Source organism: Amblyomma mixtum, chromosome 2 (genome assembly GCF_055824585.1).
Source record: "Amblyomma mixtum isolate Tamu chromosome 2, ASM5582458v1, whole genome shotgun sequence".
Taxonomy (NCBI): Eukaryota; Metazoa; Arthropoda; class Arachnida; order Ixodida; family Ixodidae; genus Amblyomma; species Amblyomma mixtum.
The window spans coordinates 145,300,917-145,328,763 of record NC_143013.1 but is presented as its reverse complement, the minus strand read 5'-3'; the positions used below and the strand labels follow the sequence as shown (position 1 = coordinate 145,328,763).

Genomic DNA, 27,847 nt, shown 5'->3' with positions numbered 1-27,847 from the left:
GCGGGCATTCAGTTCGACGGCCGCTGAGCATTCTGGTTGCTTTTGCTGCCACCGAGACATTCAGCTCTTTGTGAACGCAGGTGTGGCCGATAAACAGTTTCTTTTGCATGCCGTCTTTTTCTATCTTCCTCACTGCTTGCACTGCAGTGAAAATATCGTTTGTTGCGGTACTGTGAAATAAATAAGCAAATCCAACTTGTCTACAGCAGTCAATACCTAAATAATACGCTTTATTGCATTCTTGGAGTTATTCTCTAGAATACCACCTATATTTAATATTTTTACTCTGACGCTATTAAGATGCTTTCTTGTTATACGGTAAGAAAAGAAAAATGGGCATGGCATGGGACTGATTTTCTTTTCTATTTTCTGACTTCTATCACGGTAACTGAGCGGTTACTTTGGAGACTTTCTAGGTGCTTTACGAATTGTTGAGGCAGCTGAAATCTTCGAAGTTGAAACGAGGGGGTTGAAGGGCGCCTTTCACTTGAGCGACCATAAACATGGTACAGGCAGGCATTACGCCTCTGGTGGCCCAAAGCGTGCTTGCTGTCAGTTTATTTTAGCTCTCAGTGCCTCATCGCGCTTTTATGATCACACCCAGTAAAGAGAACTTTCGAAATTTTTAAGGAAAGGTTTTTGCATATAGGGTGACCTCGGTTTATGCAGTAACTGTGGACACCACCTGGCCCAGTATTCACAGGTAAATTGGTGATGTAGTCTCACGGTCCTCCAAGGGCTATTGTTGCAATATTGCTGTTATGAAGTCACAGATACAGAAGAGGATGGCAGTTAGCTGCAGGTCAAAACTTACAACAGATGCGACCACGAGAAACACTCAGAAGTAAAAATGAATGCTTGCATATATCGCACTCTTTGGACGCAGTTGAGAACACTATCACCGATAAATTTCTTGCCCATATTAATTATCTGACACACATTAGCATGTGTCAGGCTTTGACCATTTTATAGAGAAATTTCTGCGATTGCTTCCAAGCACAACGTGGCTGAGCACAACAACGTGGCTTTAGCTTTCTCCCGCGCACCTTTGCCAAATAGAGCATTTTCACCAGAAGGAATCAACCGTTACCAAGATTCTTCCACGTTTGCATGACGAAATTTTTGTAGTACTGGAGATAATGTGTTTCTGAAAAGAAATTTTTATATCAAAAGTAGATATTCGTTTGTGGCCCTAAAATGAGTTTCTCGCATTACATTAAACTAGGCGTGGCTTTAACGACAGCTTCTGTAAAACGATTCAAATGCTGGATTTCACTGCGCCGTCGCTCCGTAAGTAGTGAACAGGTTTTCTACTGCAGTGTCCACTCGCTTGAGAGACCTATTCCAAGAGCAATATTTCTGTGCTGTTTGCCCCGTCTACTCCATCACGGCGCCCATAACTTCACGGCACGACTAGAGAGTCGGAAGCTGCATAAGTTTGAAACGTTGCAAAAAAACCGAGAACACTCTCGATTCGAAACTGCGCGCACTGAAAGCGTGACTAATTCACTAAGTCGCGCAATAAACATGGTGAGTCATTATTGCTACTGTGATACAAAAATGATATTTTATGGGTCCTGAACAAGTTCACCAGCCCAGCAGGAGAACATTCATAAACACCACAAAAATATTACGTTATCACAGATTATCACCACAGGTTGAAGTCTTTCCCGTTTACTGAACATTGCTTGACGAGACTCGGCGCTATTGCGGTGCCAGCGGAGCCTTTGATAAGCAGTATTTGGGCCACAGTAACAAAACCAGACCAGAGGCTATTTACAAGGCAAGGACCATGCTGAGGCCGAGCACATGACGTAGCACAAAATGCTGGGTCACGCCGTAAGTGTACAAGTGTCGTGGTTCATTTTTAAAGGTGCTGTGTATCCACTGGTCTCTTTCGCTGCATTTCCGCCTTTGCCACAACGAACCAGTACAAGGAACGCACTCCCGACGCACGCCTGGATGAACACAAGAACTATGTAGAGGTTGTCGTATGATCCGCCGTTATCCCGGTAGAAGCCTGGAACAATAGAACAAAAAGTTGTGCAAAATTCTAATCATTTGGTGACCAGAGGCTAAACATTTTTTCGGCATCAGAGTGGGAGGAAAAAGAAGGCGGCCAATATTCATAACTGTCTATTTCTTACGCTCTCTAATGCGCTTGTAATTTACTATGAGGCGGTGAGTGGAAAGAGAAGGAAGAGAACGATTTTGCACTTTGGTCACGCATGAGGCCCCTGGTTTCACTGTTAAAACTTTTAGTATAATCTGTGATTTCCTCCTCGTACGAGTGCAGCCCTAGCGCCCATTTCGGTTTCATGGTGGATGAGGAAGGAGCCAATCCCTCGAAGCTCTCGCAGCGATGTGGCGACAGTAGCAAGTCGATATAAGACCACGGTACTTTTGACGTGTAGGAAGGACCTGCGTCCTACTCAGAGTCTCTTGTGCAACATGATATGTTGCTCTTCGATTATAATTTTTATATAGCTCCTAAGAAATCTTGGACTCTAACGCTAATCGCGTTCTGTGGAAGGGGTGTTTAGTTTTTCAACGAACGTATAAGGCAAGAGTTAATGGAAACTTCACCTTCAAATTCACTCTGAAACCGCGCAAACTCTCTCCAGTCCAAAGTGAAAGAACAACCGCGATGCGAGACGGAAGGGCAGTACTGAATATCGTCCTGCGTCGCAGTTGTCATAGCACAGGGTTCTGGAAAACTTGGTTATAGTGGAGGTGTTATATTTGTGAACGTCCCGTGCGTTTGACTTCTGTCTTTATTCGTGCTTGTTTTCTCTTCTTCATAACCGCCGAGGTTGCTCAGTGGTTATAGTGTTCGGCTGCTGACCCGAAAGAAGCGAATTCGATTCCGGCCACGGCGGTCGAATTTCGATGTAGGCGAAATTCTAGAGGCCCGTGTACTGTGCGATGTCAATGCACGTTAAAGAGCCCCAGGTGGTCGATATTTCTGGAGCCGTTCAGTACAGCATTAACCAGAGTCGCTTTGGCACGTTAAACCCCTGTAAACTTAATTTCTAACATATTTAACTTTCAATTTTCCCACTACGCCTACAAAGCCTAAAGTTGATACACGGCATACGTACTATAATTAAATCCCGTCGTTTCTTATTTTTTCCCTTAAGAGCTGATATAATTGTATTGTGCATCCATCCATTCTCATGTAATTTACGTCATGGGCTCCTGGTTTAGCACTCGAGACATGATGTCTCCAATATTTTTTTAGATGCTTACAGTTAGAGTCGCAATGGCTCGAGGATTTTACAGCCCTTACATTGCAGCCCTACTATTAGTGTTTTAACTTGGTATGCATAACTAAGGTATAGGTTTAAACACTGACTTTTATAAGCGAATTTTCAGCATTCCTTAATCCACAGGCATCCCTAAAGATTGAATAGAACATGAGTCGTACGAAGTAATTTATTACTACGCTGTCAGCGCACCAACCTTCATAAATAGCGTTTCAGTCTTCAAGCTGGTTCTGTAACATGCTACTCCTAGTGGTAAGGTTGTTAAACACCTACAGCCTCAATGCTGCTATTGATGTTCTGAATAGTTATTGTAGAATATTCATGACTTAACTATTTATTTGTAAGAAACCTGTTATGTTCTGCTATTCTCATGTGAAAACTTTTTTTCCAATACTCTACAAAGGTGGATCAATTATCTATTATGCAGTTAAAGGCTTGCATTCTTTCCATCCCTTTTTGTCATAACCTTTAGTCTATGCCTTCCTTTTCAGCGAAAATCATTGTATCCTCTGTATACATTTATTCGTAATAGCTTGTGCTAGTATATAGCAGGTTAATTCTTTCTTCCAATTTTGAAAATTGTTCAAAATTATTTTTACTATTTGGAAAAAAAAAAAAACTTTCCGCTATGCTACGCTTGCTCACAGACACCCTCATTTTCTGTTTATTATGTTCAAGAACCTGGGCTAGTGCAGTATAAGGCTGTCACTTCCTCCTGTGTGTACCTTTTGATGCCCTTTCAAAAAAAAACAAATAAAACACGCTTCTAACTTCAAACTGCTAAGTGTAAATAGCTCGATTACAGGTTCGAAACGTTCAAAACTACAGAATCTAATTACGGGCAAATGGGGAGTCTAAAGTTGATTGATTGTAAAACATTTTATTCGCCGGAAAGAACTTAGTAAGAGGCCGCGTTAAGTGGTGGAGGGTCGCAGCCCTCGACGACTTTGTCAGCCCACTCCACCGCAAAAACTTGCGTTGTGGGGTTAGAGCTAGCCAGAACGGTCTCCCATGATCGACAGGGATTACTTGTGTTCTGTTTTTCATTTCATACTATGAGCTGGTCTGTGCATAGCGTTATCGCACACGTCTTGAAAGGGATAATAAGGGTCGTGTTTCCCGCTGTCAGCGTTGGAAAGCAAGCACAGCTAAAGAGCGCCTGTGAGAGTATTTCAGGTAATTTGCTACCGATATTTTAATTTTATGTAATTTGAAAGACGTTACCATTCATTTTTTTGTTTTTTTGGTAGGAGCCAGAAATACTGCCTTATCTGCAGACATTTTAACTCACAATAGCAAAGTAATGTAGAGTGCCATCTATTGTTTAACGGCTGTAAAATGATGTTACAGAACAACGAAACATTGCTGCCTGTATGTAGCCATGCTCCCTTGGAATGAATTTATCTTAATGTAATATATTGTTACGGATACTCACTAAATGGACGTTTTGAATGCGGAATAAAAAGGGGCTACTCAAATCAAATGACGAATGAATGATTACAGAAATAAAAAATAAGTGACCTGTTCGAATTGTGGACATAATCAGGCGGCCTGAAACTTAACAATGATCTATGAATGTAAAGTTGAGAACTGACAATTCCTCATATATGAGCGTTAAGAGATCAACGCTATCAGGTTATGCCGTTAAAGCGTAGCTTAAGTTCGATTTCGCCGATCTTTGTGACCGAGCTTCGAACGGAAGCCTAAGTGCTAGCGCCCCTAATTCGCATTTGGCCTGAAATGATTGATGTTGGAAATTCTTCAAAAGTTCAACAGGCATGTTGCGTTGTAATTTGCCGCTACTCCTTACACGGTGCCATCATTTGCTATTTATTGCATTTTGTCAAAAATATCTGCTTCAAAACTGCATACCCGCTCCATGGACGTTTTCAATTCTGAATAAAAAGGGACTACTGAAAGCCTCAAGTCACGGTCTTATTACCTTTATTATTTCAACATTGTATATTAATGACCTGCCTTGTAATATCACTTCGAACATTCGCATGCATACTCACGGTTGTGCTTTACACTTATTACGACATTATTCACTCTTCAGATTATTCTCGCACTAACGAATCATTTTTTAGCTTCTGTAGGGGGTGGGAAAGTTGGCAGATGAACATTAACTTCGGCAAAGCAGCTGTCATGACATTCAGTAATAGTTCCTCTCCTTTGATTTTCGATTATTCTTTTCATAATTACCCCTTCAAAGAGTGTATGAATAGAAGTATCTAGGAAATATTTTTACCTGCAACTTATCATGATTGAAACTCGTGGACTTCATTTTTAATAGAACTCTGAAAAAGTTAGGATACCTCAGAAGGACATTTACGCAGGCTTCGAAGGAAACCCGGCTACTAATTTGTAAGTCCCTAATCCGTCCAGTTCTTGACTACCCTTGTTCTGTGTTGAAACCCTACAAGGTAACAGAGATTAAGAAAACTGGGTCCATCCAAAGGACGGCCATCCGGAGAAAATCAGTTCGCTATATATTCAATAAATATCGCAGTGATATTTCACCCTCGTCTGCCATCAAAGCATTACAAATAACTTCCCTCGCAACTCGCCGGCAACTAGATTCGTTAAAATATTTGCACTGTGTCGTTCATTTGCACTACCTACTCTCACGCAACAGGTATGTCACGAGTGCCATACCACCTTCAACAAGAAGTTATCATAATCTTAACCTCTCACCCTCCTTTGCTCACGTTAATGTTTTTAAATGCAGTTTCTTTCCGCGTACCAATGACCAGAGGAATACATTGCCCGGTCTAGTGTGTTCCGTTCAAATAGACAGATGTATGCATGCCATAGTTGATTTTTAATCTCTTTATCTACTTTTTCCAATTTGTGTAGTGTTCTCTATGTTTTCAACTGTGCTGTTTTAATTTTTGCGGTCATGTCATATAGTTTTGACTGCATCTATGAGGTTTTATATATGCCGACTCATGCGATAGCCCGTGTAGGGGCTGCAGTATGTACAAATAAATAAAAGGTAATAAATTTGAGAACCCAGAAACTTACCTATGATCTTTGGGCAGTAAAGGGCGATTGGCGCGAAGATTGCGCCAGAGAGTCCAAGACTAAGCGTGAAAAGTGCGTCCGGAAGGTAGTCCGCCAGGAGCACGATTCTCAGGTTCACAATGGCTCCAGCGACGACACTAGTGGACGCCACTGCCAGCGAGTACTCGAGCGGCGACTTGGCACACGACAGCCAAAGAAGCGATGCTGCCAGCCAGAAATAACCTAGCCTAACGAGAGTCCACCGACTCACGTACCTCTTGTCCGCGATCGCGGGCACTGCGAGTGCACCAACCAATGATGCCGCTGAATAGAGCGCGATATTCCACTCTGCTTGAGCCCGTGATGCGCCTTTGTCCAAAGCGTAGTCTACGACGGTTTCCGCGAAGATGAACAGGGCGAAGCAAGCAGCCACAGAAGACAGTATGAGGCCTGCGAATGTCGAGTCTTTGAACAGAACGAAGAGGTGTGTGAGGTCTTGGAAAAACCTTGTGCTTGCGGTGGAGGTGTGTGGTTTAAGTAGCAGATGGGGCTTTTGATAACAGAGGTTTTTACTAGCTTCTGTTTGTTCAGGCACCGACCACGAATGGCATCGTACTGTTTTCTCTCTAGGTACCCCTTTGCCATCGCAGTAATTGGAATCAGAATTCGCATCAAGGGAAGGGTTGCCTTCGAAGAGTAGAACACGTCCGGCTCTGTCACCGTCAATCCTTGACAGCACTTCTTTGCACGTACGTTCCGACGCAGTCCTAATGCAGGAAGAGCGTGTGCAGTTGAAGATGCAAATACTCTTGTGGTCATCGTGTTCGTTCCGAACTTTAAGTCCGTGGTCTGCCGCTAGCCGCTGGAGCATGTAGCAGAAAAAGGTTGTCAACGTCGATGCAACAGCCAAGATCAGCAGCGTTGCATTGAATCCCCATGTTTTGTGAACCGCGGAAAGGACGTGCACGAAGGCGAACGAAGATACTGAACAGCCGGCGCACTTGAGCCCGTTGGCTACGCCCCGATATCGGTCAAAGTAGAGCATCAGTATCCTGTCCAAAGACACCAGCACCAGGCCAACGCCGCCACCTGCATAGAACCAGATAATGGTATCTGAACATTTGGTAGTATTGTAACGATTCTTGTCTTCATCCTGTAGGCGTAAGCTGCACTAAGGAAACTTGACATGAAAGAACTTTTAGATTGAAGAGAGCTATATGAGATGAGGGAACTGGGCTGATCAAGGGTGTATGATCTTCCCTCAGGGCTTGTTATATGCGACAAATATGCGACATTAACAGGAGGTGGAATCTGCATGCTCTGAAGAATAAAAACAGCTATGATATCATTAAAGTACGCAATATTAGTAGTCGCATGTATTATGGAGACCTCAACAGGACAGTCGCACTGCCTTCTACGAAAGCACGTAAGTACACTTTTCTGGTGACATTAAATATTGCTCTTTGATACAAAACACACAACGAAAATGTGCAGAAAGGTTAGCAATATCTTTGAAGCGGCGCTCGTTTACTAGAATCAAATTAGCCGCAACAACAAAAAGAGCAAATGCGGCTCATTTTCATTTTGCTTTTCGCGATTAATCATTTCAAATAGTTACCAAAGTCTCCTCCTACAATACGAAAAAAAACAATGCACAGAGTCTTTAAGATGCAAACGGGATGGTAATAGAACACCTCTCACCGCTTATCAGTTTTCCTCCTCTTATGCATTTGATTTCCCAGGGCCAAGAACCGTTTGCAAAACATACTTTTTTATTTTACGATTTTGTCAAATTATGCAGTGAGTTTCAAGGACCTGCCTTTGCTTGTTCTCGTTTTATCGCACACAGTAAATATGCACAACGAGATGGTGATCACTGAGGATCGAGATGACTGACTAAAGGACGATCATGTAAATTATTAGGAGCATTTCAGCTAATTCAGCGATCCATAGTTGAGAAAATGAGATTTATTAGGATCATACTGGGCTGTGCTTCCCACCTGCAATGCGAACCATAATGCCATCCGGCAGACAGATTCTGCTCGAATAGTGAATAAATGACGTTTTATTTCAAGAAAGAAAAATTAAAAAACAGCACCATGAGCTGAACTTACTTTGGTAGCTTCTGTATTGAGATCGGTTTTGGCGCATGCACTAAATTGTTTCTGAGTTCAAAAAATAACGGTTTCAGTGTTGTCGTATTCGATATAAGAGCGCTCAAAGGAAACATCACGCAGTGGTAGCACAATTGTGGTAGCACCTCGCTGTGAAACGTAAAGGAACAATGGCTCTACCAGGGATTTGAGACGCCTACCGCTGGTTGCGTCGTTGAGCGGCTCCGTAAGTGGGGCCAACTCGCAGTGGAGGTATGTTGATGTTAGGTTTGTACCCACTGTATACCTATGGGGCGGCTGGCCGGCAGCCCGCGGGGAAAAGAGTCAGTGGGCAGTAATTACCGAAAGTTTTAAAACTCCTCTATGAAATCACCAGCATTTAGTTCACATATGAATGTAGAATCAATTTACGATTGTCTTTGAGGACAGATGCGATGAATAACATTTTAGCTTCAACGCTTACAGCGGTAGCTACAAAGACTATTTAGTGCCATAGTCGTTAAGGCTTGTAGGGGTGTTTTAATACTATATAGAAGCTTCTGCAAGCTTCTATAGCCCAAGCTTCTCGTCATAAGGCAATGACACTTGGTATGGCACAGGGATCAGGTGAAAGCGCACGGAAATTTTAAGCTCATTAGGATGGCGCTTAAACAACATTGTGTGGTCCGCACGTTTGACGATCACAGAATTGGCGCATGAAGTTTGTGTCGCAGAAGAGGCTCGAAGGAAAGCACATTTTGAAGGAATCTGTGCTGTATGCTTTGAAACAATGCTAATAGGTCATAACGCGTGTGCATTTGTTTTTGCGAGGATGTCTTCGCTAGTGGGCCGGTGAACTTCAGGCAGTCTTGCCACTTGAACGGGTCTCCTTTCTGCTGGCTTTGCGACAAGAAGTTTCGATAAGGGAAAAGCAGCCAGAACTAATGCATCGCTTTAAATATTTCCATGTACTAATTCCAGCCCTTAATATTGTTGCGTCTTACCGTGCACGACACCAAACGTCACGCTCATCCAGAAGACGCTATCCGCTAAGGATGCCAGTGCAAGGCCAGCCCATACCAGCAGGCTGCCAGTGACCGCAATCTCGAAGACGTCCAGCCGTTGGCCGAGAAGAGCTACAGGAAACCCTGCATGGGCACGAGGAGTACACGGAGTGTGGCATTTAAATCGGCATCGCAGTGAGACGCTCATGAAGATTTATGGCATCGATTATTAGGGAAGATGTTTAAAGGCGCCCCTGCTTCAATACGTAATGGAGAAACAAGTCTTACTCTGAGATTCACGGAGAAATTACACTCTCAATACCTTTGTACAAACGATAATTCTACTGCCACTATAGCAGCCCTCCACATTAAAGCACTACTTTATGTTATTTGCAACGACGACCTTATCCACTTTTAAATAGAGAAGAAATTTTTACCGGGATTTGGAGTTCCATTCAATGAAACCACTCCAAGCGCAGCATTTTGTTACAAGACGTGGCCGCTTTCGAGCGAGGGTCAAAACAAGTGGGGCGGAATCGGGGCGCTCTATAGTGAGACAGGGTTGAAGCAGTACAGACGTAATCACTTCTTCTCCGCCGCAGTGCGTCAAGCGCTAAAGGATGTTAAAGAGCAATGGCTCCGTGATTGTGAAAGTCACTGAGGTATAGTGCGGTTCAGAAAAAAATTTGCAGTCGCCAAATTTTGCAACCAGGTGCGCTGCGTTCGCCCGCCACCTTTCAATGGCAGTGTAATCAGGGTGGATTGTAAGTAGTTAATGCTTCGATTTTGCCTCGTGTCCTCTACTAATCGATGCAAAACGGCATAGCCCATGTGCGCCTTTATACCTGGTAAAGAATGAAGATTTTGGTTTCATCTGTTCGTTGCGCTTCCCGTCTCCATCAAGCAATTATGAAGTGCTCAGAGCTGCGTGAACACGCCTGTGAACCGTGCCTAAACGGCAAGTACAACCGGGGGGGGGGGGGGGGGGGGGATATGAAGCTCAGAAAAACTTAGGGCTAAACATGACGTTTATTTAAGCCGATTGCACGTTTTACTGCCAACGTGCACTTTCCTAAAAATTAAAGCCCTCATGTTTATATTGCAAATTCACTGTGCTTTGAATTATTTTCCCAAACGGATTTCCGTGCCCAGCAGCCTATCAGGGAGGAGATTTGAGCTCTATAAAGATATAGCCGGCGTGCGTATGCATGGAAGAGACATTGCAGAAAAGACGGCTACCACAAAGCCGACGCCTGTTTAAGTTTAAATGCCATTGAAGCCGAGGTGCCACTTCGATCAGTTAATGAATAGTTAGCGCTGAGCTTAAGGAAAAGTTGCACCGCAAATTTCGAAACACTCTTCTGATATGCTGATGAGTGTAAAATAAAATAAACACATGAGGCGTTGAGGCGAAATCAGAGCGTAGTCGTCAATAGTTACCAGTGACTTGAATGTAACTAAAAGTGCAGTAAAGCTATACGTAAGATAGGAAGGGCAGCTTTCTCCCTACAGGACCCAATCAATGCTCTCATGTGCCAGTACCGCAAATGTAAGCCTTTTCGCGCAAGACAAGCGGCACGCTGATCACAGATCTGGGAGAGGGTTATCTGAAAAATGTTCCCTGTTTTAAAGGCGCAGTGAAGAGGAATCTGAACTCGTTTCCCTAATTAAATCAAATTAACGTCCGGCTCCCGCGTTTTTTTTTAATTCTCTCCGCACAGTGGGCGGAGTCGACCAACGCGTGGAGTGCCTTTCAGCCAGCTCCGTGGAGGCTTGCCGCTCTGCCATCGGCGGAGTAATACGTAGTAGCAAATAGTCCGCGCCTGTTTTTATTTCTGCATTCTTATTTTACGGCTATATTATCAGCGAATGAAACTATGTATTCACGGATACCTAAAGAAGAAAATAAAGTGAAAGCAAAGCCCCCACGGAGCTGGCTGAAAGGCAGTCCACGCGTTGGTCGACTCCGCCCACCTTACTGGGAGAATTAAAAAAAAAAGGCGGAAACCGGACGTTAATCCGATTTAATTAAGGAAATCGGCCTCACACAGGGCAATAAGTCGCAGTTTCTAAGAATGCTCGGAACGCGTAGATGGAGTTCCCGCGGCAAAAAGACTTGTTCAGATTCCTCTTCAGTGCACCTTTAAGTTATGTAGGTTGCGCACAACGCAGCCATGAAAGGGGGGAGCGGTCGTTTTGAGGAATCCGCCGGGTGTGGTAGTGCGAATAAGGTTGAGCTAGACGACGCAATAGAAGACCTTGCTTGTGTCTGCTTCATTCAGTAATCATCTCAACCCTTTACTAAGCTCCTGGCTTTTTCTTCCAGCTACTGTATTATTTTTACGCCTACCTTCCTGTCGCTGTTATTTTCATTTTTCGTGCTTTTAGATGTCTCTCTGTTACTTCGACCATACTTTAATTCTATGGTTCTGATATCGCTCATGTTTCTATTTTTAAGGTGATACTTGATTCAGCCTTGTTATGTTTCTGTGGTCTTCTTTTTAGACTCTGACTTTCTTCAGATATCCTCCTGAGCTCCTCCTTTTCTTCAAACGTGTTTTGTTGCTCAGATACAACATTTAATCCACTCGTGATTTAGAAACCTGTCCTTGAATCCGCATTCATTTCGTCACTTTTCCCTGGGGTGAAGATTTTAAAACTTTTTTCTTAACTTTTAGACTTTTCTGGTCGGTCATATATGGTGGTCAAGTCGGCGTGCAATGCTTTCACAGCGCGGATAGCTGGAGAAAGAAATGTCATACTCATACCTGTCTGACACATATCTCATACCCGTCTGTCATGGCTCACACCTGTCTGTCAATCATGATGACTGACTGCATTTATATTCTGTTTGATTTAACTTGTAGCCACTCCCTTATGTAAGGCCTCTGGTCCTGAGGGTGGATTAATAAATATATAAATAAATTAGTTTTTGACTATTCTTTCGCACTTTCCTTCAACTTGTGATATACAAAAGAGAGATCAGTGGCTGATTAATTCCGTAGCAAAAGAATATAACAAAAACTGTTATACAGAATAATTCACTCAGATTACGGCATTACGGAACTACGTTTCAGGTATATATAATAGTACACTGGGGGCTTCTTTTCTATCAAATAACCTTACAACCTTCTCTAAACTAATTGACACGCTTACAGGGGAAATTTCTGATGCCCCACATCTCAAAATGACTATGGCCAGCGGTGCGTGAGGAGCGCAAGGATCAAAGTGTGGAACTATCTCCCACAAATTACTCTCGTATTTTAGAAATAAAACACAAAGGCAGTGAAAAAAATTTAAGATTTTTGGCGCAGGTGTTTAACCTATGAGCTTATAATAGAAGCATCGATATAAGACGTACGTGTTTTGTGCCATAATTCTTTTGGTTAAGAAATATGCGATATGTGATGTAATTGCAGTGTTGAATTTCTATTGTCGCACTTTTTCCATGTACATGTACATGTACATGTCCCCTCTATTGGGCGGGTAAGAAATTTTATGGTCTGTTTGCATTTGTAATGCTTCCAACCTAGATACAATTCGCAAGTTTTCTTCTTCCGTTTTGTTCCATGAAATGAGTATCCACTAGTGACCATGCGTGTGCAGTCTTGCGACCTTCTTAATATTTATGTGCATAGATTCCAAATTAACCTCAAGCTATGGGCCCGATCAGCTTTGTACCTATAGGAGATAGCACACAGAAGTGAGAATAAAATAGAATTGAAGTGTTCCCCTAAAAGTTCTACTTTTGCTCTTAACCTCTTGTCCGAAACTTGATCCTTTATCGCCGTTGTCTGCTTTATAAGTTTTATTCCACGGCAGTTCCTAGAGTTCTCACTCCGCCCAAAAATATGCAAATTTTGCAGCCTTCAGGTTACACAGGTATATACCACTTAAATATATTTTGCTATATACAAATGAAGAGCCGATTTAATTTGTCGACTTCTGGGAGCTTGCTCTTCATTTTGGCTTTGTCAACTGGTTTGGTTTGGTTTATTGGGGTTTAACGTCCCAAAGCAACTCAGGCTATAAGGGACGCCGTAGTGAAGGGCTCCGGAAAATTCGACCACCTGGGGTTCTTTAACGTGCGCTGACATCGCACAGTACACGGGCCTCTAGAATTTCGCCTTCATCGAAATTCGGCCGCCGCGGCCGGGATCGAACTCGCGTCTTTCGGGCCAGCAGCCGTGCGCCATAACCCCTGAGCCACCGCGGCGGTGCCTTTATGTCTACTCTCAGGGGTGATACTACAACTTTTGCCTCATCCTGTGCTAAAAATTCAGCGTGGCAAACTTGCTCAGAAGTAAGAAATGCTACGTGTGCTTTGTTGCATTTGTGTGTGTGCCAGGGATAGGTATATTTGAAGTCCAAAGGATCAGTGAAGCCGGTGGTCCGCGCCTGTACTTGTCGTTTATACTTATATGCCACTGCTTGTTGATGGTAATTTAGGGCTGCAGGTTTTTGTTTCCTCTGCTTTCGTCTGCCGCACTCAACACTATGCCCCAACACGGTTCAAGTAGCGTGGCCATGGCGGGAACGAAAGAGAACGTCGCTCGTACGCACCTCCCAAGTGCGAGAACACCTCCAGGACGCTGAGCGGCCAGGCCGCGGCTTCTCGGCTGTTTCCGGCCAGGTCTTCCCGGAAGTGGACAAAGAAGAAGCCTAAATTGCGGATGGAGACCACCGCCACCAGCGCCGTCAGGCTGGCCAAGACTGCCACGTTCCAATGGCAATCCACATTGTCACGAAAGGTTTGGTTTTCTGTTTGTATTGCGTATTCTCGATGTGCTGAGCAGCAGCTGTCGTGAGGTAGCCGTCGCCGTGAGTCATGGTTCTCATCGACAGTCCTGTTACGGCGAGAAAATTGAAATAAAATGTTACTGCATGTTACTGGATGATTCTACTTGCAGCAGTGCCTTAGTGGCGTGCTCCAGAATAAATGCTACGAAATTACGTTCTCAACGAATGGTCGCATCGCATAGAACCGGGAATTTCTTTTAACCGCATCGAAATGTAGCAAGGGCGGCGACAGTGGCGTCTCATTCCCTTTTGCTTCGCAGTAGTACGCCTGTTAAAAGTTTCGTGTCATGGCGGCTCAAATTTCTTCAGAAGACCACCTTCATGTTTCCTGAGTACGAGGACAAGACCTCGCCAGCGCGTGATTTGGGTGTGTGAGTTAGGATTTAATCACGAGACGTCACCTCGCCCACCGCGTTTTGTCCCAGCTTGTGTTAGGGTGGAGTCACCTCCTTAAAATTTAAAATAAATAAAAGTGATCCACGTGTTTTTTCGTCAAAAACTGTGAATTCAGTTGAAGCGGTAACAAAGCCACTTAGCTACGAGCCACCAATGGCTGCCTCAGGTGCCTGCCTGAGGTACACTAGGGAGTGCAGAAGTGGGCGCGCACATGGGGTGATCAATCCTGCTTCAGTAAGTGCGCCGATAGCGAACATTCTTACTCGAGAAAAGAGGGTCTCCTTCTCACAGAACTCTGAAGGGAGAGTTCTGCGTGAAGCAAAGTGCCAACCACACATAAAAGGTGTGGCGCATTACGTCGCATTAGCATACTTGTAGAGTAACACCTGCTTGTTACTCTCGGAAGTGTAGGGCCGTTTTTTTAGACTCCTGTTTAATTACAATGGTATATACGGCTCGAGCATATGTGCTCTATTTGCAGCAACCCCGTTTTGACGGCAGGAGGGGAGCACAGGTTGCGAGCTGCATTATTAGATTGCGTTCAATCGTTGATCTCGAGTCGCTGCATTGAGCATTTCCTCGGGCATTATCGGCAGCTATGAGGGGATGCCTGCGTGACGTATGTCCTTCGACCCCGTCTATTTTCCTAAGGAAACGCGGTAGTCACGTATTCCATTCGCAGCTTTGGAGGACTTCATCTCTGAGAAGACGACGCCCTCTTCTTATGACCCAGTCCCTTTTACCATTTTATTGGTCCTCTCAGAAAAGTGTAAAAAACAACATAAAATAAATATATAGAGAGAGCCCAGACCAGCAGCACTTTGCCAAGCTTAAAGAGAATTCAACAAAACTTAAAAGAAGAAAATGCTCAAAACAAAATAAAAACAATTTAAAGGGTAAAGCATAGCCGTAAAAAAACATGGAATAACCAAAACCACAACACAGTCAAAGCCAAAGTCATGGTCACAATAAGACAGTCAAAGCACAGAGGACCCGCCACGACAAAAAGCAGGGAAGTGCAAAGAACAAAAACAAAAGAAGAGAAAACCAAAGCGGTCCCTAAGAGCCGTCGGCAGTTTCTCGGCTCTGTTAGGTAAGACACACTGGCGTTCACACTCCGGTGAGCATCGCACATATCAACAATGCATCACAAAGGGCGAGAGAATAGTAGCGCTTCGTTTTTGTTTTCTGTTCCGAAAACTGTCCATAATTTCAAAGTTCCGACTGGGTTGGCCTATTTTCGTTAAAAATTCATTCGTTGAGTTTTTGCGTCCAAGTTCGGCGCCTTCTATCTGTATCCAACTATGCTTCAATTGTGGTTATTAGGCAGAGGAGATTCACAAAGCTGGCAGTTTACCTCGAGTACTCAGACGCGCTTCTTGATTTCGTACTCAGCGGTAGTTTCTGGCCGCCTGTTGATCAAAAATGATAATTGCATGAACTTCTGCCTGAAGTGTAGGGAGCCAGCCCAGAAGCCCACAGCACACAACCTAGCCTCAGGAGCAAGCAGTTCTTTGCGCACCTAGTGCTCTTCCATGCCACCTGCGTGCTTAATGGCTTGAACAACGGCGCTCTATCGGAACCATACGTGGCGGGTGTCAGGTAACAGAGCTGAGTCGAGAGAAACTATACACAGGGCGCTATCAGCCGTAAGTGCGACTCTGCCAGTGACTGCTTCTCTGCACCATGTGACGCAGCTTGCTTCCTGGGAACTGCCTGTGCTCGTTCATGAGGCGGCGCCCCCAAGATTTGCGAACAGCCCTTATCACTTCTGGACTGTGGCATGGTCAACGACAGGAAGTTCAACGCCAGTATTTAGGCACTGGTGTCCGTGGGAGCACGAGAGCAGCTTTACGGCCACAATGGCTAACAGACCGCCTTTGTTTGCCATCCAGGTGCGTAATTGCATTCCTTTGTATGCTAAGAAAAGTGACAACCGATGCGTACTGCTGCTCCCGTGCCCACGGGTGTTTTTGAGCGTGTTGATTGGATGCTTCAACAGCTGCCTTTTGCTATTGTCGGGACATGTGGAAGTAAATCCAGGTCCTTCTCACACGCGTACCAAAATAATAACCGGTGATTCGAGCAAAGACGCCTCGACCGACGAGAGTAATCCTACAGCTAATGACATATTAACACAATCGGAACAAAACATAGAAATACTTCGTATCTTGAAGGAATTGCAGACACAGTAAGTCGCGCTTTCAGCCAGTAACGAAGATATAAAGGAAACCATGGAAGAACTACGGCGCGGACAGCAGAATATTGATTTAGCCCTCGCATATATAAATTCCAGACTTACGACAGTTGAACACTCACTTGAAGCAATTGACGAAGTAAAACAGGATTTCAACTGCACTGCTCTTGATATTCGCAAACAAAATAAACTGCTGCAGGCACGAATTCATGAATTAGAAGACCAGGACTGTAGAAATAGTTTAGTGTTTCATGATATTGCCGATGACAATGACCGTGAAACATAGGACGAAACGGAAAAAAAAACTTCTAAGCGTCCTGTCAAAATACGTTGACCCAGCCCTCTCGTCGAATGACATTGATAGGGCTCACCGCTTAGGACGGTATTGTGATTCTGGATGCCGTCTGGTGATTGTGAAATTCAACAGCTTCAAAACCAGAGAGAAAATTCTGAAATGCGAAAAAGACATCAAAGATGGTTTGTAGGGTTTAACGTCTCAAAGCGACTAAGGCTATGAGAGACGCCGTAGTGGAGGGCTCCGGAAATTTCGACCACCTGGGGTTCTTTAACGTGCACTGACATCGCACAGTACACGGGCCTCGAGAATTTCTCCTCCAAAGAAATTCTAGCCGCCGCGACCGGGATCGAACCCGCGTCCTTTGGGTCAGCAGCCGAGCACCATAACCGCTGAGCCACCGCGGCGGCAAAGGCATCAAAGAAGACGACATTTAAGTGACAGATGATTACTCGTTTTACCGCACACCAAGCACGGAAAAAACTGATTGGCTTCGCCAAATCTCTGTCCGGCTCTCCATCTTTTAAGCTAAAATACAATAAATTGGTCGTGAACAACAGGTCCTGCATGTATGACCCTCTAAACGATAAAACATTTGAGACTACCGCAGAACGCACCAAGCCGATAACCCAGCACATGCCTTCGTCTCACCCCGCTGCATCTAGTCCTTGTAAATCAGCATAACTGTTACCGAGGGGCAGTGACCGTTGTGTAAACGCAGCTCAAACATCAGTGTTATTAACTAATATCCGAAGTGCCATAAAAAGACGTACAGAACTCTCCACTGCCATAAGTGCGTGTTCCACTGACATCGTCGTCCTAACTGAAACTTAGCTGCATGAATACATACGTGACTGTGAGATATTCGATTCATCTAATCAGTTCCACTTCTATCGTTGTGGCAGGAAAGATCGGCAAGGCGGTGGCGTACTAATAGCAGTCAGTAAAAAAATAGAGTCATATTCTCTTCACACCACATCTAGCATCGAAACTATATGGGTATCTCTTCAACTAGGCTACCGCAGAATAATTTTGGGCGCATGCTATCGACCGCCTAATGCATCTCCTACATTTCTTGCAGAGCTTCATGATACCATTAATGTCATCGTAACGCGTTACCCTTCGTCATCTATCTTTCTGTTGGGTGATTCTAACTTTCCGGGCATTGACTGGTCCTCGGTGCAACCATCCTCATCCTCGACACTATGCAAGGAATTCACTAATTTATGCTCACTGTTTAATCTTACCCAAATTGTTACTCAGCCTACAAGAATTACTGAAGTTACAGCAAGTACATTAGACCTTGTACTAACAACGTGCCCAGAACTGTGTTCTGAAATAACCTACATGCCCCAGTTAAGCGACCATTCGTTGCTCAATTTCTCTGTGAACATTCCCATACAAAAAACTCCGAGTCACACTAAAATAATACGCATGTATCACCGCGCTGACTTCAACAAAATTAATAATGAACTAGGTTATTTCGTGGCCACCTTTTTCGCCGAATTCGACTCGCGATCAGTGAACGAAAACTGGCTCTTATTCAAGAACAAATCTTAGATCTCACCAGCCGTTTCATACCTACTCGCGTAATATCTTATCACCTGCATGCGCCATGGTATAACACGCATCTTAAGCGCTTGTCTAACCGTAAGAAACGCTTCTTCCGATCAGCTAAAAAATCACGCACTGAACATCATTGGTCTCGTTATCGCTCTGCAGCTTACACTTACAATTTTGCGGTCAAGAACGCTAAAGCAAATTACCTGCATAGCACCATCTAGCCCAAACAGAAGTTTTGTTAAATAATTATCCCTCAACTTGCTGATAATAACTTCCTCCCAATGTATCCTGCAGTCATCCATCCTGATGGTATAGTTAAAATAATTGACAACCTTAAGATATCCTCCAGTGCTGGTGTTGATTGCATTACTAAAAGTTCCTGAAAAGTACTCAAATGTATTCATCGCTCGCCTTAACTAAAATATTTCAGCAATCATTGGAGAACGGTGAACTACCGGCTGATTGCAAGATTGTTAAGGTGGTTCCTGTGTATAAATCTGGTAATGAACACTCGCCTCTTAACTACCGGCCCATATCTATTACCAGCATTTCATGTAAAATCTTACAGCACATTCTCTTTTCACATATTGTCACTTTCCTTGAATCAAACTCGTTTTTTCATCCTTCTCAGCATGGTTTTAGGAACTCCTATTCATGCTAAACACAGCTACTCTTATTCACACACAAACTTCACACAATTTTAGAACGTCGCTGGATCGCCGACTGCATCTTCCTAGATTTCGCGAAGGCATTTCATAAGGTTTCCCATCATCTTTTCTTACTAAAACTGCGCATCGTAGGATTAGACACTGGGCGCATTTGTTTTTCAGTCCCGGACCGTCCGGCACTATTTGCGGACTCGAGTCCGGTATTTGTTTTTCTCGGGCAGCCCGAAAGCTCCGCCCACCTGCTTGCATCGCCATAGCAACGCGTTCGTTTTTAGCCGATGGCAGTCCGCGGGCTGCTTGGGGCTGCTGAGAAGGCAGCAGACGATAGCTGCGCGCCGCGCTGGCAGCCATATTAAGTTAGACTCCGTGTGCATTTTGAGTGGTTTTCGTGTCCCTGGAGGTCGATATCATGCGTTAAACCTTCGTAGTGGCCGTGGCTTGCATCGTCTGCTAGCAGATGACAGCGTCCTTGTACGGTAACCGAGGGGGAGCCCGACTCTGGCGCCGTGTTCGAAAGCAGCCTATGGCAAGTAGGTCACGTGACCATGACGCTTTTCCTGTCCGAGCGGAAGCCGAGACCTGCCAGCAAGTAGTCCGGGACTGGAAAAACAAATGCGGCCACTAACATTTTAAAATGGCTCGAAGTTTTCCTTACTCATTGTTGCCGTCAACAATATTAATTGCGCTGTTCACCCTGTTCTTTCCGGTGTTCCCCAAGGCACAGTCTTGGGGCCCCTGCTTTTAGAGCGCAGCTCTTTGGCGTCCGTTCCTGGGTTTCGCGTCGTCGTCGGCGTTGTCGTCGGCCTCGTAACCAGCTCCGCCCCCCTTTCATCCCCCCAGCGCTAGCAGCGACCGACTGATACCGCTGGATGCCGCTGACTCCGCTAGAGAGTCAAGATAACGTGACTGCATAGAACACCGTCGCCGCCATGCAGAAAGAGGAGGAAAGGGTCCCCCCCCCCCCCCCCTGTTCTTGTGTGGCGGATAGGGTGCTCTTCAGTTGCCGACGCGCCGGTTATTTCACATAGGCCCCGGCACGTCAACGAATACGTGACCACCTTCCCACGGCTAGACCTGGTTCTTAGCGCTGCGGAAGCGAGGGTATCATATTGTTTGTGTCGGCATCGGCGGCGTTGTCCCTGAAACCAACTCCGCAGCTGTGGTTGACTCACTATCGGCGTCAGCGGCATCAGTCAGTCGCTGCTATCTCTTCCCTCCTCCCTTTATCGTGTTGTCCGCTTGCTGCGCGCGCTTCTGCCCCCATCGTTTGCCGCTGGGTGTACACGCCGCCCCCCTCCCCCCTCTTCCTGCGAAAAATAAAAAAAATTCTGTGATAGCGCATACATGTGTTGCTCGATTTCTTTGCCTCAATCTATCGAAAAGGTGAAACAGCTTATTTGCTGCGCTGAAATTTCGCATTAGGAAGTAACGTAATCGTCGGTAATTTTTTGTTCTATTTATCAACAATTTACCCAGCAATCTTTCTTCTTCTGTACATCTTTTTGCCGATGACGGCGTCCTTTTTCGGGAAATAACAAATGATAACGAGAAGCACATGATCGAATCTGACCTTAACGCTATCTCATCATGGTGCAAAACTTGGAATATGACTTTGAATGCTGAAAAGTGCGAACTTATGCGCATTTCTCGTGTTAATAGCGATTTTCCCGTATATACTGTTAATGGTGTGCTACTTGATCCAGTTACAAAATATAAGTACTTCGGAATGCACATTGCCACGTTGTAGTGACGGCAGTCCAGCGGTCACGAAAACACCAACAAGACTTGGAAACGAAGCTCTTTATTTGGGCTGGCTTGCGCCCGCAAAAGAACTGAATCACTCGGCGGCGGCGTGAGCAACAAACGTGCTCGTCAGTCGTCGAACTACGAATGCATGCTGCTCGCGGCATCGTTCAATATAAAGGCGGCAAGGAAACTTCGAGATGACAGGTCGAGATCATCTAGAGTAATCTGAAAACACGTAGATGCAGCTCTTCATGGCTGTGATCATTCGAGATTAGTCCGGTCGCTTCTCGCGTCACGAACAAAAATGATAACAACCCTTTCCTGCGGCCTTGCGTGAATGAACGGACACTACACTGATACGTGGCAATATTACGTCTAACCTGAGCTGGCATGCGCACATTGAGCACATCTCTGTGACATTTTATCTGATCACTGCTTAAGTAACGATGACATAGAAATGCTGCCAGTTAGGTGTGGCGGTCAAGCTTTTTGCGTTGTTTATCGTCCCCCACATGGCAATATAGCCAATTTTTTTGGCAGCTTCGAACACGAGTTATCTTTTCTTTCTGAAAACTTCTTGGCGTGCATCGGGGGCGATTTCAACATAGATATGAGCACAAGCAGTTCAGTGCAAGAGCGCATGTTAGTCACCATACAAACAGCTGGCTTCCAAAATGAAATCCGCGGACCTACACGCGTTACCTCACATTCTTCTTTTTCTTTGGATTTACTAATCACCAATCGCGAGGATGCGTCATTTGCCGGTCGTATTGAGATAGACATTAGCGACCATCTTCCTATCTTCGTCCGTCTTCAAAAAGAACCTTCCGCAAAGACAGCCTTGAAAGTCCGTCGACAGCTACTTTCCCAAAGCCGCCTTGACCATTTCAGGAACAGTATTTCACTTGTGAATTGGGATCCTGTTTTCCAGCACACAACACCCGATGAATCATACAGTGAGCTCCTTCGGCTCTTTCTCCTATTTATAATGAGTGTTTCCCTATCGCTGAGATAAAACCTTCAAAAAAAGCACGAAAGCCATGGATGACTGCTCGCTTGGTACGACTGGTAAAAAAGAAACACAAGCTCTTCGCGACTTTCATAAAAAGTAGAGCCCCCGCAGTGTTAGCCACTTATAAGTCGCTAAGGAACCGCTTAAACAGCGAAATTAAATCATCTAGGACTGCCTACTATAATAACTTGTTTAATGCGCATCTCTCAGACCGCCCGAAAGAAAAGTGTAGACGCCTAAATATTCTGCTAAATCGAAATATCCAACATCAGGACCTCGCGAGCCTAGTTATGCATGGCAAGGAAATCGCTGGGCCGTCCCTTGCAAATGCCTTCAACCAATATTTCACTGAAGTTGGATGCAGTCAGTACAATCCAGGTATGTCTAGATTTTTGGGCAACAGGCTAGACGAATCGATGTTTCTTGAACCAACCGACGAAGCTGAGGTTTACTCGGTGTGCAAAGGTTTAAAGAACACAAGTCTTGACCCAAGTAATATTCAAAGTTTACCTGTAAAATACGTACTACCTTTGATCGTGCCATGCCTTACACATATTTACAATACCGCGCTTCGCACAGGACGTTTTCCCGCTGCTATGCAGGTGGCCAAAGTTGTGGTTATTTATAAAAAAGGTGATAAAAACGTTCTAGGAAATTACAGGCCAATATCTGTACTACCATTTTTCTCCAAGGAGCTAGAGCGAATAATGCATCGACGTTACTATAATTTCCTACAGAAGCACTGTGTAATAGCCAACTGTCAGTATGGATTCACAAAGCATAGATCAACTGAGCATGCTCTGCTTGATTAAAAAGAATACATATTAAATAACTTCGAAGCTCAACACCTCACCTTAGGCGTCTTTGTAGACTTTAGCAAAGCATTCGATACACTGAATCACGAAACTCTGTTTAAAAAACTCGACCACTACGGTATACGTGGCCACGACCACTGCCTCATTCAATCGTATTTCAGTGCTCGTCGCCAGTATGTTGCTTTAAATCACTGCTCTTCGGACTTGTTAGCAATCACAAACGGCGTGCCCCAGGGCAGCCTTCTGGGGCCGCTCCTATTCAACATATATATTAATGACGTATGCAACATCAGTAACTTAGTTAAATACATCATATATGCTGACGACACCAGTCTATTTTTGTCCTCACCTGACATCCAAGAACTAACTAGCACCGCAAATACAGTTTTGTCATCATTATCTGAGTGGCCATCTTTGAACTCATTAAAAATAAACAAACTAAAAACTAAAGCTTTATTGTTCCATCCGAAGGAGCAGCATATAGGCAGTGTGCCACCACTCTATTTCGACAACGCCCCCATTGAGCACGTGGAAACCTTCACATTACTCGGAGTGGTATTTACTTCTACTATGTCGTGGGACGCTCATGTAAGCAAAGTGTGCCTATCCCTTTCCAGATATATTGGGATAATTTCGCGGAATAAACATATTTTGCCCACCAAGACTAAGCTGAATCTGTACTATGCGTTCTTTTATTCTTATGTATCGTATTGCTTCCTTGTATGGGGACAAACCACAGCATCTAACATCCAGAAGCTTCTAGTACTGCAAAAAAGAATACCTCGCGTAATTGCTTATGTACCGTATGATGCTCCGACACGTCCTATCTACCAGCAATACAGAATGATACCCGTAACAAGAATGTTCGATTGCAGGTTTGCATCCTTCTATAAAAAAATAATAGCCGAAGACGACACATTTTTTTCTAGCATTGTGACACTTACACCACATCGGACACCGTATATGACACGACAGCGTATCATCTATTCATTACCACGATGCAGAACAAACTATGGCTTTTCCACACTAAAATACATTCTTCCCAAATACTTGAACACGCCCTTTTACGACATGTTGCTCAGCATGTCTGTCTCGGCTATTCGAAATGTGTTTGCAAGCTAGGTCCCACAGTATGCGTACCCATGTATAGAATTCTATTGCATTGAACCGTAAATGTTGTGTAAAACCTTTATTCTGTTGTGCGGAAATACTACTTGTCCATGCAAAATAAAAACAAAGTTTCCTTTCATGCATTTATTTAAAAAAAAGTTTCTTTTTATGCACGTATTTAAAAAAAATGTTTCCTTTTATGCATATATTTACATGCCTTGTCTTTCCGTGTACCTTGCGTTGTTACCAGTGTATGAAGTAACCATCATAGTCGCTACCAAACTGCCTCTTTGTAGGGGTGGCGAGGCTTGTCAAGCGGTCGTAATGACTGCTTTTTTCTTGCCGCCCTCAGTTTTTGTAAAAAAAAAGCTGAAATAAAGTGAAAAAAAAAGCTAATCGCATGCTCGGATATCTGAGACGTAACTTTCACGCAGCCCCAACTAACATCAAACTTCTACTCTATACCACACTCATGCGTTCACAACTAGAATATGCGTCATCAATCTGGGACCCTGGTGTTAGGAGTTTGATCCACCAACTGGAGATGGTACAACACAAATCAGTGCGCTTTGTTCTCCCTCACTTCCGGCGTACGTCAAGCGTAACGGTTATGAAGGCTACATTGGGGCCTAACTTCACTTGCATCACGACGCAAAATTGCACGCCTGTTCCTTTTTCACAAAATATTTCGTCATGAGTGCATTCGCTGCGAATAACTTTTTCCCCCTTCATACATTTCACGCCGCACAGATCTCATACATAAGGTAGGCATTTCTACATGCAAAACTAAAACATTCTCGGATTCTTTTATTCCTCGCACGTCATATGACTGGAACCACCTTCCTTCGTCAGTTGCCACAATTCCTGACCCTGTATTGTTTCGGGCTGCTGTTACCGCTTTTATTGAATGATATATTGTGTTTACCACTTATTCTGACTTATTTATGTTTTGACAATTTATTGTTCTCTGCTGTTTGTATTTCGGTGTTATTATGTATTACCCACTCCCCTCTGTAATGCTTTGCCCTGAGGGTAAAATAAATAAATAAACAAATAAATAAATAAATAAATAAATAATCAATAAAGGTTAATAAGGCGGGATAGCGTGTATAGCGGCACGAGCGGCTGACGGTAGAAGTTTCTATGCGTTGCGGGGAACAAATTCATCGCCGCCTGGGCACTGCTGGTTGCATAAAACGTCCCGGTAAAGCATGCTTATTCTCTATAGTCGAAGGCGTTGCGCAAGACGACTACTTCGAGGCAATTTCGACCCGCTCAGTTTCGTAGCGGCAGCGTGGAGTGGTGCTTTGCTCGCGCGTCGGCTGCGCGTCATGTCGCTGTCGTCGGATGCGCCGTGGCAGTGCGACGAGTGACGTTGTGCCACGCGTGCGGCGGGGCTGAAACATTTGAACAGCTGTTGCTTGTGTATACATTCTGCGTCGTCTACCAAGCCGCGGCGGGGGTTAATGGCGGAACATTGGCTACAGGGGCTGCTACGAAACTCTGCAGCATTTCTGTGGGTTTGAGGCACATCGCGCATGCTCAGCAGGGTTATGGAGACCACGCGCGCGTCTTCGGGTACTCTGGAATGGTGTATTGGCTGCTTTAAGCTGCGCAGCCGGATTGTATAGTGACAGCGCACGTGGTGACAACGCTTAATTAGCCAAGCTGCCTGTCATCCCTCTCCGTCTGCTAAAACGTAGTGACATCAGTCAACAGAGATACGGCGCATTTACGAGTGCCGGTGTACGTATCTTATCTTCGTACGTAGATGCGAATACGCGTCCGCCACCTCAATCGCTCTTGTAGCTCTCCCATCGTTCACCTTTCGGTAGGCCGTTAACGGTCTGCATGCCGTGCGAAGGTAGTCAGAGCGGCGAGCACCCGTTCTTAGCTCCCCGTTTATACGACATGCACCACCACAACGAATTTTCCCGTTGGTCTCGACATGGGCAATTAAAATTTGCTCAAGGCTACTGGAGGAACAATGTATTGCGCTGAGAAAACGATCATTTCGACAGTTACTGTCTTAACGGCATTACAGCAATGTTATTCTAACGCAGGGCCGCAACTTTTCGTTTTCGGTACTCAGTACTTACGAACTGCATTGAAATCGTGTCAAGTATTATCCTATCGGTTGGAAAAAGAAACAAGATCTATGGGGTCGTCTTGCTTAGCACATCAGCCGCCCATTTTTTTTCGCGTATGAAAACACTGCTCGAAAACCCACGCGCCAGTAGAAGCGCTGATCACAAGAGCGGCGTCAGGTAAGCCACTCTAATTTAATCAGGCGGCGGAAAAATCTGTCCTAAAAAAATTCAGAGACCGAGAGGCTCTTAATGCGAGCAAAATAAATCTTGATCATGAGCAATTTGGGCCAGATTTTTACAAAACATCCGTGTGATGAAGTGTATCAACGCAAAACGCACATTACCTTTCGTCCTCGCCGAGCATAGCTGCCGGTCCTCGATGCGACTGCCAGCTGTCAAGCGGAGCTGTCGGCGCGCAGTTCCTACCTACGTCAAGCGCTGCGGCATTCGGCTTGCGCTCAGGGCGCCTCCTCGCAGAGGTGGAAATAAGCGCGCTGAAGCCATCTGGCGCGTCGGTGGTATCTCGACCACAATTCTTGCAGCTGTTGCGAGTGCTGTTCTAACCGATGCGTTCACGCTTGCAGGTCGCCGCTGTTTTATTCGCTATCCGTTCGCGATGCTTGCTTTAGCTGTTCACTGTCCGCCGCATCACGGAAGTTGCTTTCATAAAATTCTAATCGCTTCAATTGAAAAGCTGCGAAGAAACAGCACGCTGTCTGACCTTTCTTTCGCTAACAACAGATGCTCTCGCTGCTTGCAACAGATACGAGCGACACGCTACATAGAAGCGCTCAATCTCTATTGTTTGAAAAAAATGCTACACTTCGCACTAAGGTTTTTTGTGCGTCATGCGTGAGCTGAAAGTTTTCGCCGCAGCATTATTGGCACCAGAGACAGACGACCCCGATTATCGTGAGGCATAATTAAAGGCGAAAGATGGAGGATTTTTTCGTCATTCTCACCAGTGTTTAATTTCATGCGCTGTTTCTTCATTTTCGACTCGTTATACGCCGGTGAAAGAGCTCGCAAACTTCACCTGACAAACGCAGCAATCTAAATAACCGTGCGGTAGTCCAGGCACAAACACGGCTCGTGTGTGAGCTTTCTACGAGTTGGCTTCCGCATTCATTGATGCGTCGTGACCGTCATAAGGAGTTCGTTCGCTAGATGAGTTTCAGGCATAAATTGCAATTGAGGCACTTTTTATCACGAGTAGTGTGGCGACATTACCGGATTATGTCGTAGGTAAGATGAGGTCAGGCTGGCGTGGGACTCGGCCTACTTAGTGGGTGAACTTGTGCGCACCAAAAATGGAACGCTCAGCGGTTGCGATTTAGTGAGGTTTTTAAGAAGTTGAAAATTTCTATTTTTTTCTGCGCCGAGGAAGTGCGGTGGGCGGAAGAAGGCTTGAAAGTCTGCTGTTGTTGCGTACGTGCTTCTCGAGGTAGCGGGTTTGGCAAGCATTCTGCGATGCTCGTATTAAGAATGGAACTCTAAATTCTTAAAATAATATTGCTATGGGTACAGGCTTCGTCGACCGCAAGCAAGGCATTGGAAGCTGGGGAGCAATATGCCCTGAGGCAATCAACATCGCATTAAAAAAAACAAAAAAACGCCAACATGAAAAGAACAAATGCATGCAAAAAATAGTCGGCCATTCGCGATGCGCAAAAAATGAAAGAACATTCAGAAATATGTTCAGCGTCGGTGGGTGCCGCGACACTTCGTCATCTACACTGGTGCTAATCTCAGTTTTTGTCTGACTTTTCTTAGTCCTGCGGTGCTGCTT

The 27,847-nt window shown here is 44.7% G+C and overlaps 2 protein-coding genes across 3 annotated transcripts; one reads left to right on the top strand and one right to left on the bottom strand.

Annotated features, from left to right (window-relative positions):
• Nucleotides 1–1,548: 1,548 nt before the first annotated feature.
• LOC149361155 (monocarboxylate transporter 9-like) lies at nucleotides 1,549–26,704 on the bottom strand. Of its 2 annotated transcripts, XM_089572594.1 has the most exons (6): nucleotides 26,403–26,704; nucleotides 17,131–17,208; nucleotides 13,930–14,213; nucleotides 9,367–9,510; nucleotides 6,291–7,358; nucleotides 1,549–2,020 (listed from the first exon to the last, which is right to left on the bottom strand). In XM_089572594.1, the coding sequence occupies exons 1-6, from the start codon at nucleotides 26,420–26,422 to the stop codon at nucleotides 1,833–1,835; spliced, it is 1,782 nt and encodes a 593-aa protein (XP_089428720.1). In that variant the 5' UTR covers nucleotides 26,423–26,704; the 3' UTR covers nucleotides 1,549–1,832. The 2 variants fall into 2 exon arrangements, with proteins under 2 accessions (XP_089428720.1, XP_089428721.1); XM_089572595.1 differs by lacking the exon at nucleotides 17,131–17,208 and having other exon boundaries at nucleotides 26,403–26,702.
• LOC149361156 (uncharacterized) lies at nucleotides 23,429–24,042 on the top strand. The gene has a single exon (XM_089569457.1). It carries the CDS (start codon nucleotides 23,429–23,431, stop codon nucleotides 23,978–23,980), a length of 552 nt encoding a protein of 183 aa, XP_089425583.1. The 3' UTR covers nucleotides 23,981–24,042.
• Nucleotides 26,705–27,847: the final 1,143 nt, after the last annotated feature.

Excerpts from the sequence above, each read along its gene's own strand:
- LOC149361156 (XM_089569457.1), top strand. The coding sequence starts at position 23,429 with ATGTCGTGGGACGCTCATGTAAGCAAAGTGTGCCTATCCCTTTCCAGA.
- LOC149361155 (XM_089572594.1), bottom strand. The coding sequence starts at position 26,422 with ATGCTCGGCGAGGACGAAAG. Across the intron at positions 14,214-17,130 it reads TCACAATACCGTCCTAAGCG|GACTGTCGATGAGAACCATG; the intron begins GTGAGCCCTATC and ends TCGCCGTAACAG. Across the intron at positions 7,359-9,366 it reads GACGTTTGGTGTCGTGCACG|GTGGCGGCGTTGGCCTGGTG; the intron begins GTAAGACGCAAC and ends GGTTCTATGCAG.